Source organism: Rhipicephalus sanguineus, chromosome 4, assembly GCF_013339695.2.
Source record: "Rhipicephalus sanguineus isolate Rsan-2018 chromosome 4, BIME_Rsan_1.4, whole genome shotgun sequence".
NCBI classification, from domain to species: Eukaryota; Metazoa; Arthropoda; class Arachnida; order Ixodida; family Ixodidae; genus Rhipicephalus; species Rhipicephalus sanguineus.
In genome coordinates this window covers 86,421,057-86,431,714 of record NC_051179.1, presented here as the reverse complement: position 1 = coordinate 86,431,714, position 10,658 = coordinate 86,421,057, and the positions used below count along the sequence as shown (strand labels likewise).

At 47.1% G+C, this 10,658-nt stretch overlaps 1 protein-coding gene across 1 annotated transcript; it reads right to left on the bottom strand.

Moving 5' to 3' along the window:
- Positions 1-685: 685 nt before the first annotated feature.
- On the bottom strand, positions 686-9,839 carry LOC119388847 (uncharacterized). Its single transcript, XM_037656231.2, has 4 exons — positions 9,714-9,839; positions 5,364-5,525; positions 4,270-4,404; positions 686-1,208 (listed from the first exon to the last, which is right to left on the bottom strand). Exons 1-4 carry the CDS (start codon positions 9,723-9,725, stop codon positions 1,017-1,019), a joined length of 501 nt encoding a protein of 166 aa, XP_037512159.1. The 5' UTR covers positions 9,726-9,839; the 3' UTR covers positions 686-1,016.
- Between the last annotated feature and the right edge of the window lie 819 nt (positions 9,840-10,658).

Here is a 10,658-nt window from a genome sequence, read left to right as displayed (position 1 = left end):
ATCTTTAAAGCGCGCCAGACGCGCGCACGCCGCGCCATCTATGTGGCCACTAAGAAAGCATGCTGAATTACATGGTGTATATAAATAGCTCGCCGTTAGCAGGCTGAAAGACGGTGCTGTCGTGGCCTAACGTCTAACGCGGCGGGCTGCAAAGCGAGAGGTCGCCCGTTCGATTCCGCGCGTCGGAAAGAATTTCTGAATTCTTTGTGGCTTTTCTATATATATATACATACCTATACATATACGGTGAATGACGGGGACGGACATTTTCCAGCCGAGACTGTCCATATAATTGCTATCGCAATAAAGACGTTTTTCACCATTGGTATAGGGCGCACTAGTTGCCTACTTTAAGCCGAAACACGTATACACACAGCCTACGTGTTTTGCGCCTCGTCCCCGTGGTGACATGCCAGAAAATCTAGCACCATCCACAATATAGCCAAATATAGCCAAAGCCATAGCTTTGGCTATATTTGATATTGCCGTAATATTCTACGAGTCCTAGCGCAGTGTTTTGTACGCTATTAAAGTCAGCGCGGTAATAATTAAAGCCTGTCATTGCGGTAGGCAAAAAAAAAATAATTAAATGCAGCAGAAAACAACACCGAAATTACGTTAACATACTTTGTAGTCCGTGCAAGAAAGCGACTGCTATAACCGACAGCTTCACAGTTCAAATGAGCGTTTACACTTTATCTACACACAGAAACGCGACCATTCACGCCACACACAACGATGTAGAATTACGCATTTGTGCACTTTATATAGATAAATAAAATTGTTCGCATATCGAAAGTTCACGAGCTCGCTTAAGCAAACAAACGAATAATTCAACAAACCAAACGGCCATTACGTCAAGCGTCATATCAACGCAAAGTTCATGGTATGCTTGCGGTGCACTGTCGTGGCCAGTTGGGACTGCAGAGCGAAGCATCCATTGTGCTTAGCACCCGTATAACCTCGTCCGCTGATCGTCACCAGCTGCGCACACGAGCGCGTAGAAGTCTTTTCGATTACGTGCACGGGAGTTTGTCGCTGGTCGCATTAGCCACACTGGCGACGTATGCGGCGATGTCGCGAAATCTATCCGTGCCCGGTATCGGAGTTTTTAGAGCGGTGCAGTTTCCTTGCCAATCCTCGCACTCCACGTCGAATATGGCCAGGCCGACGCTCAGGCCGCCGAAATGTTTCCTGACCTTGCAGTACTGCAATAATAGAGAAATGGTCACATGCTTCACGGTTATCTCGAAGGGACACTAAAGAGAAAAACGATTTTTCTCGCATTAGTAAATTGCTCCTTCACGATACCAAAAACACCGTGCTTGCCGCGGGAAGACGCTTGGTAAGTGAGAAAACGCACAAAAGTATAATGCGGGTGGCGACGCCACGTTGAAGTTCGCGAACCAGTAACCAGTGATGTCATAGATTTTGACGACGTTTGCTTAGGGCCACGTGGTTCCTAATCGGCAAACATGAAGTACATTGTCTTCTGAAGAAGCCAGAGACTTAACATACTAAGTTTCAGGAAATTTATTCGGGCTAATGTAGCCAGAATAGAAAAAAAAAGAACGCGTTGTGAAATCCGTGACTCCCCATCGGAGATATCAAGGAAAATTAAAAAAAAAAACTCTTGACCTTGATTTTTCCCTTCTATTAATACACCTATGGAGGTGAAATTAACGACACTAGCGTTTCCAGAGTATAGCTTTTCAGTCTAAATTCATTTATTGTTTCACTTTGGTGTGCCTTTAAAGGGAAGAAAAAATTCTGGGGTTTTAAGTGCCGAAACCATGATATGCCTGAATTTTGTCAACCTGGGGTTCTTTAATCTGCGCCTGTATCTAAGTACACGACTTGATTTTACAATTCGCCTCCATCGAAATGAGACCGTCGTGGCAGGTAATCGAACCCACGTCCTCGATCGTCGAAGTGGAACATTTTCGCGCTAGTGCTATAGCTACATTGCGCATTACATTAGAGAAGACAAATATTTCAAGAAGGCTAATTATGTGCAGAAACTTCTGTATAATCCAGACGGGATTACCTCACACTCACACAGTTTTAACTCGCGCAGCTGTAATATATCGCATATTTCTGGGCAATGAAATTCACAGATATATGGTTAGCTGCAAGGAGGCCTTGCATTCCCTTGAGGTTGAGTGCCGTCGTTACCTCTTGACTTCACTTATTTCCCCGATTGAGCTTATCAGGCGATAACGGGGAAGCGCTTAGCGACTTTTATTTACAAAGGGCAAAATTATTGACAGGCAAGTTGACGCACGAGGCAACATGGTCTCCGCGCAGCTGTAAATTGTGTGTAATTACACGGCGTGGAAATTTACCTGGTGCTTATATGTTTTCAATTATGCTGATTTCCAAGCTTTCGACCCTCCTAATTCTTTTACTCGTGCCACTCGCGTAAAACTATGGTTATGGCGCATAAGTAAAAACAGTGCGTAAAAAGGCAAGCGCTTTTATGTCTTTGGTGTTATGCATGCACCGCATGAGAACAGGGAAAACACGGAAGGACGAGTGGATAGCTTCGTTTCCTGTGTTTCTGCCTTCGTTAGCAGCTACATTGAGCCCACCTTGAGATATCTTTACCGAGGAAAAGAAGCAAACGCGGGACTTAATTGGCGCGGCCGTTGGCAATACACCGCACCAGCTATATTCAAGCTCTCACAAATATAAATTGTAACGCGTGGATTTAAGTGAACTGGTGCTAACCCAAATGTTGATTGCGACACATTGCAGCATGAAATTAGGCGCCGTTATATAATTCCGCTGAACGTACCCACAGATATGCTTTCTAATGCTGTCTAATAAGTACAAATATTCATTTCTAATGCTGTCTGATAAGTACAAGTTCCTAATAACCATGACGTGGGCAGATTTTAAGGACTGGAAACAGGTGCAGCAGAAATGTAAATACGACGGTTTCGATGATCCAGTCATCCCTCATCTTCCCAGTAGTCGCTCGTAATTTTCACCAGCCCTTGGCGTGTAGCTGGTAGCAGTGCCCGAGAAGCATTGAGAGCTGATGCTACCGGCTAGGATGTCAAGTCCCGTTATTCTTCAGGGGCGATTAGAACGACGACAAAATTGGGGGGCTGCTCGTGTCATCATTTACTGAGCTACGAATTCATTCTGTTTTCGTGAAAGAAACGTAGCGAGGCCTCTGTGTTTAATGATGATGTAGCTCTTTAAAGATTCAGTGCATGCTTGCTCTCTGTGCCGTGAAACAGGCAGGAGCGAAAGGCATCAATCGCTCGTTATGCACAGAGGCATACACGCATGGATGGCTTGTTTGCACAAGTTGAGCAAATCCCCTGCGGACTTTCGCATAGTCGTCTTTCATTATTATCGGACTTCGCAGTAGGCGGCAAGCAGTGGCGTAGCCAGGTAAGAGTTTTGGGAAGGGCTCAACCCCCCTCCCCCCCCCCCCAAAAAAAAAAATTCTGCATTTCGTATCTTATATATACGTGTACACGTACAAACACACGCACGAACATAGTTAAAGGGAGCGAAAACCAATTTTCATGGCACCTATTTTCTTCAGCGCAGCGGAAAGCTCACCGGTCAGAGTGCCAAATCACGAATGGCAACGAGGAAAACGCCGCGAAACATCTGTAATCGGAATTTTGCCATCTGCGGCGAATATGAAGTCATTATACACACGAGACAGCATATGCTGCAGTGAGCGCAAAAGCGGTTCATGTTCGAGCGCGGTGAGTTACTGCGCATGCGTGCACATCGCGCGCATGCGCCGCGACTCGACATGGTCCACTGGCGGCCGCGAAGGCAGCGCCGCTTGTCACCGTGCAGCTCCTTTTACCTCGTAAGCAGCACAGAATTGGGTGGGGCTGGAAAATATTATACATACTCTAACTTTGAGGACTAATTATGGCACTCATGACAGCATCAGACTACGTACAACAAGGTGATCGATTTCATAATGCAGCTTCAAGGCTCTTTCGCTAGGCTGCGCGACATACCAGTTTTTGTTACTTTTACACACGATTTAAAAATATAAATGCTACTCGCAACGCGAAAGAGGATGCTGGAATCGGTCACTATATTTTACTGTCTTTTCATTTATACCAGGATCTAAACCCCTGTTCTGGCCAGTTGCCGGTCCCTTTAAAGGGAGCTCCGATGCCGTCCCCGTCCCCCGAAAAAAGATTTCTGGCTATGCCCATCGTGGCAAGCTTCAAGCATGGGAGAAAAAAAGAAATAGAAACGTAAGCTATGGCCAGAGCTGCTTACCTTCTCACTAACGGTTTCGTTTGTCTCGAATGTCGCCACCAGCGGCGGTGTGTTTTCGCTCGTCGACATTGCCGTGTAATGGCCGCATCTCACAGTGGTCGGTGCGTTGTAGATTGAGAGCGGATCATTGCAAAACTGGAAATAAATAAAAAAAAAGAAGCCACGTGCATGACAGCGAAGGCCATATCAAAGTCAAGCTACCTTGTCATTTCCTTCCCAATCAGTGATTTGTGACGCTTCTGCGGTTTTCAATCGCTGTAGCGCACATACAGGAGGATACGAAAGAAGGCGAATTGTTCGAGGGGCTCGTTTCTTTGTTGGACACAGCTAATGGAACCAAAAAAAAAAAAAAACAAGTTAGCCAAGGAAAGCATAGGGGACATCATTTGTCGTTTTCTAAACTGTAGTGTAATGATTGTGACTTAACTTGATTGTGACCAATTCATGTCCCAATCAGTAGAGTACGGTTTAGAAAAGAACAAATAATGTCGTCTACGATTTACATGGCTAAATTATTTGTTGGTTTCGTTAGTTGTGACATACAGGTGAATGTATCTTCCATTCGGATGCAGTTGTGCATAGCCTGCTGTTCTTGAAGTACGTGTTCCCATTGTATACAGATCTTAGTATTCGTGTACAATTTGTGCAGTTTCCAGCACACTGGGTTGGGCTATGTCCATGTCTCTGTGTACGGTTTAGAATAAGAAGCAAGAAGTAGATTCCAAAGACTACGTGTGCGCGTTGCGGTTTTATCACTGTAGGGATATATGCAAGTTTGCGAGCATACGTATTCCCAGTGACTACTCAGTTACCTTTCCATTCAATTCGGTTTTATGTTACTTTTCGTAGATGAAAAACGAATACAAAGTATCAGTTTTACCCTCTAATTACAATTACCTCGATTGTACTATTTCAACGAGTAGTGATTGCGTCGCGGCCGGTCTTGCACCGGAAAAATTACAACACAAAGGGAAGAGGAATTCAAAAGGACGTAGCGCAAGTGCACTCGTGAACGCCCACCAACTCGCTCCTTTCATTGCTTTTCTAAGTAATTGTTTTTTTTTTTTTTTGTCTTACAATGTCGGTTCACTTACCGCGGCGGTGGTGTTGGGACGACGAATGTGGTCGACGCACTTCTCGTCGAGCTCCGCGCGCTGCTCCGGCATGTAGACACGCGTGCACATTGACACCGAGATGGCCATGGAAAGATTCCTGTTCCAGTCGGTCTGTTTCTTTATATTTTTCATCACGTCCAGCTGCAGGGGGAAAGAAAGAGATGAACCTACACCCTCCCCGGAAGAAATGAAATTACTTTACGATATGCGCAAGTAGAACCGTAGGAGGCTATGGTACAAAACAATAATGTCTCGAAACCGGTTAAAAGCTAAACGTACTGTGCGCGTTGAGAGGGGCAGACAGATAATTACATAATTAAAACAAAAGGCAGCCTGTTATTGCCGGTCATAAAGAAAGCGGCACTAGGGTTAGGCTTGAAGGCCCTCCTCTCCAAAGAACAAGTTGGAAGGGGGCGAGATGGGTGGGTAAACGTGAACCCGACGATCGTGACGTCATTGCTAAGGTGCACTTCGAGCTACCATATTTTTCTGTGACGCAGGAGAAAACCACATTTGTGAACTAACTTTCATAAACAATTTCTTTACTACTCTTTGTGAACATGGCTTGCTTATGTTTAGTCGAATGTAAACGCACACACAGGCACTTTCTTCATGAACATTAGCAAAGGTGCGTATACGTTTTAACTCTTGTACGCCCAGTAATTCCATTATGAAAAAGTAACAGCGCGATATTCTACACGGGGACACACAAAGGAGCAGCACAGACAAGCGCTGTAATTCCAATTGGAGTACGTCCTAGGCATGCGCAGGGTTCCCCACCAGGGGGAAGGGCGAAGGTTCGTCGCAGCTCTCACCCCCCCCCCTACTAGGTCAATGTAAGGGGCAGATTTTCCGCCCCCCTCTTCGGTGACTACCCCCCCCCCCCCCCACGCACCCGTACGCACGCCTATGCTTGCAGTCGTCAATTTTGTAGATCCGTCAGCAACCACCTGGTAGAGAAAAAAATGGTTGTTCTTCCGCTACAACTTATAGTTAGCTTCTGCTCTAGATATGCTGCCAGCCTGGTACACTCAAAAAGGACACGTGTTAGCGGAGGTCACGTGTGAGCTGCGTCGCTCGAGCAGCAACGGCGAACCTTGATCATAAGGGCGCGGTCGCGACCGCTAGCACGCGCAGTCTCGACAGACTTCAGTGGACGGCTCGTATACCCTTGTATGCGCTGTGCTCTTATCGCTTACTACGCGTTCGGACGACAGACAGCACGAAAACCGCTTCGCTCCTTGGAGCGGCCGTATTCCCTTACACCAGCTTTTTGTAGTGTTAGCAAGATCGAGTCCAAATGAGTTGGTGCCTATTTCGTATAACATTCCAATTTGTTGCTATCACATTCATTGCTTCGCCCTTGCAGCGAAACTGTGATTAGACACTTTTATCTGAGCGTCGCTTATGCTCAGCCCCGCACGACGTAGCGCCCGGAGAGAGTGCAGGGAACTGCAAAGATTTCTCATTTTGGACGAGGGCGTCTTGCCGAGACGCGGTCTGCCTGGCTGCACCTTCACGTTACGCACCTTCACGCTACGCTCAGTTGAAGCGGAGCGACGGATGCGTTCTACGTTCCGCTGCTCGCACGATCGTTCTGCGCACGCGCACTACAGTTCCTTCTACGCGTTTGTGTGTATATAGCATCACGCGCACTACAGTTTTTTTTTATTGGCGCCAGTATGCCCTACGGCATAAGTTAAATAAAAAATCACAGCATATCCACGGAGTGAATGATGATGAGTGAGCGAAGCTGCGGAGGTTCATCGGTAAACCGTGAATCTTCCGTGAATTCTGCCCAGTACATCATCACCGACGTGAGATCGGGCGCGTTTATACTAAAGGTTCGATGAGAGTTATGACGACTTGCAGCTCACTTTAATTTTACATGTACGCTGTGAATTTTCATTGTTTAGAAAACCGTTGCTTTAGAAAACATCTGGCTTCTTTCGTTAAGCAGCTGGCGTCTTTTCGTTTTGCTTTAGAAACATCTAGCGTTCTTTCGTTTTGCTTTTAGAAAACATCTGGCGTCTTTCGTTGGTTTATTTCATCAATCAACGGCGTTTTGAACAAAATATTTATTGTTTAATCACGCACAGGAGAAATCTCACCAGGCACTACCTTGGAGGTAAACAATGGCTGCTAATGGGAATGAGAGACAGAAGAAGTCGGCTTTTAGCTAACACTTACACTTCTACTTCTACTAACGTTTCCTACTGGAACATGCCAATGGCTGCTAATGGGGAATGAGAGACAGAAGAATTCGCCTTTTAGTTAACGCGCACGCTGCGAATTTTTTATTGTTCAACAACGCACAGGAAAAATCTCCCACCGGCACCACCTTGGAGGTCAAGATCTGGTACTAGCGTTACGACTGGTTACGCACTACGACTACGACAACTACGAGGGACGAACGGGTGCCGCTTTAAGGAGCTTTGCCCCCTAAAATCTCCCACCGGCACCACCTTGGAGGTCAAGATCTGGTACTAGCGTTACGACTGGTTACGCACTACGACTACTACGACTACGAGGGACGAACGGGTGCCGCTTTAAGGAGCTTTGCCCCCTAAAGTCTCCCACCGGCACCACCTTGGAGGTCAAGATCTGGTACTAGCGTTACGACTGGTTACGCACTACGACTACTACGACTACGAGGGACGAACGGGTGCCGCCTTAAGGAGCTTTGCCCCCTAAAATCTCCCACCGGCACCACCTTGGAGGTCAAGATCTGGTACTAGCGTTACGACTGGTTACGCACTACGACTACTACGACTACGAGGGACGAACGGGTGCCGCTTTAAGGAGCTTTGCCCCCTAAAATCTCCCACCGGCACCACCTTGGAGGTCAAGATCTGGTACTAGCGTTACGACTGGTTACGCACTACGACTACGACAACTACGAGGGACGAACGGGTGCCGCTTTAAGGAGCTTTGCCCCCTAAAGTCTCCCACCGGCACCACCTTGGAGGTCAAGATCTGGTACTAGCGTTACGACTGGTTACGCACTACGACTACGACAACTACGAGGGACGAACGGGTGCCGCTTTAAGGAGCTTTGCCCCCTAAAATCTCCCACCGGCACCACCTTGGAGGTCAAGATCTGGTACTAGCGTTACGACTGGTTACGCACTACGACTACGACAACTACGAGGGACGAACGGGTGCCGCTTTAAGGAGCTTTGCCCCCTAAAATCTCCCACCGGCACCACCTTGGAGGTCAAGATCTGGTACTAGCGTTACGACTGGTTACGCACTACGACTACTACGACTACGAGGGACGAACGGGTGCCGCTTTAAGGAGCTTTGCCCCCTAAAATCTCCCACCGGCACCACCTTGGAGGTCAAGATCTGGTACTAGCGTTACGACTGGTTACGCACTACGACTACTACGACTACGAGGGACGAACGGGTGCCGCTTTAAGGAGCTTTGCCCCCTAAAATCTCCCACCGGCACCACCTTGGAGGTCAAGATCTGGTACTAGCGTTACGACTGGTTACGCACTACGACTACGACAACTACGAGGGACGAACGGGTGCCGCTTTAAGGAGCTTTGCCCCCTAAAGTCTCCCACCGGCACCACCTTGGAGGTCAAGATCTGGTACTAGCGTTACGACTGGTTACGCACTACGACTACTACGACTACGAGGGACGAACGGGTGCCGCCTTAAGGAGCTTCGCCCCTAAAAGAAAGAGTTCAGCTTCGCGGATAAAGGCCAGGAGCGGTCGATGTTACTGGAGGTCCCGTGCGTCCAGCGCGTTAAGTCAGGTGGTCGACCGGGGTGCTAGTCAAGGCCTCGTAAGTGGCGGGTACGCACTACACTTCCTTCTACGCGTTTGTTGTGTAAGTTGCAAGCGTACGCAGGTCTAGCCGAAGCGGATCGTAAACGCTCAGCTAAAAGCGTCTTTTCTTGTTATTTTTCCTTAACTTCACCGGCTCGTGCGACCACGCTCAGCGCGGCCTACCGAAACCAAAACTCTTTCAACACCTTACTGCAGAGTGATTCCCAGGGCCGTAATCTGTAGCAATAACTCTTGCTTACCGCATGCTCTTATTTCCAAATATTATCTGGTTTTCTTTTCTCCAGTAACATGTCGCAATAAATGAGTAATCGAAATGAAGGTCTTGACGTCATTTTATGAGATGTACCACAGCGCACGACCGGTGAAGCCCCTCCAATCTCACTTTGGTCGTTTTCTCGCCTGCCAGTGTTTAATTCTATATTTCAACCTATCTCTTGACAGCCATTCTGCGATCCTAATATGCCGCCGGTTATGTACCCTGTGTTATATACAACTTGTTATAAAATACAGACGAAGGAATCACTCACCATACCAAGCATATTAGTAGTGGTATTGAGCTCGTAGGGCGCCCCTCCAGTGATGACACACGGTAGGCCCGCTTGATACTCGTCTACCGTCAAATGCGTCAAAACAATGAGGCCGTCCAAGATGAAGTTCCTACGATAAGAAAACCACAGCGCTGCTATCGCACCATCGCAATAAAAAAGAAGGGCGGTTTCACAGCGAGTGACCTTTCACCAATTGACCAGTAGAAACAGAGGTGATCGATGCGTCACTCAACACGCGTTTTTCCTTATTAATCGCTGTGTAGTGATGAAGGAGCAAGACATTCATCACACGGCGTTGTATTCATCAACACGGCACCATATCTTTTCAATGAATAATATTACGAGAATCAGAAAAAAAATTACATTCGTGGTTTCATGCGCTGACGAAATGTTTCGACTATGAGCCACGCCGTAGTGCAGTACTCCAGATACATTTTTGAGCACCTGAAGTTCTTTGGCGTGCACATAAGCGTAAGTACACGGTTGTATTTGTTTAAACTTAACCGCATCTAAGCGCACGCAGACGAAGACGAAAAAGGGAAGACAACAGGACAACGCAACAGGACAAGCTGCGTGCGCTTAGATCAGTCAAACCATGCGTTTCAACCAACTAGCCCAAGATTCGATTCTCTTGCACTAATCTTAACCACCCACAATCTTAGCAGCTAAGCGCCACACCTTAGTTGTTAAGCTAATACACAGCGGGTTCCACGAATTTTACGCCTAAAGCATCAGCTTGAATATCGTGCGTATTTAAAATAGGTATGGATCTATAGGCTCCTCCTGCACATCATCGTCATTTTATAACGCGACACTTTTTATAACGTGTCGAGTGAAAGCAGGAATGTCGCGCGAAAGTAAATTCTGAATGAAAAATGCGAAAACTGTGAGTTTTAACCTGCGGGTTGAACCACTGATAGCAAT

What these genes read in the sequence shown, in the direction of transcription:
- LOC119388847 (XM_037656231.2), bottom strand. An exon ending in GTCCCAACACCACCGCCGCG is followed by an intron (nt 4,405 to 5,363) that starts GTAAGTGAACCG and finishes ATTTATTTCCAG; the next exon opens with TTTTGCAATGATCCGCTCTC. An exon ending in ACGAAACCGTTAGTGAGAAG is followed by an intron (nt 1,209 to 4,269) that starts GTAAGCAGCTCT and finishes CTATTATTGCAG; the next exon opens with TACTGCAAGGTCAGGAAACA.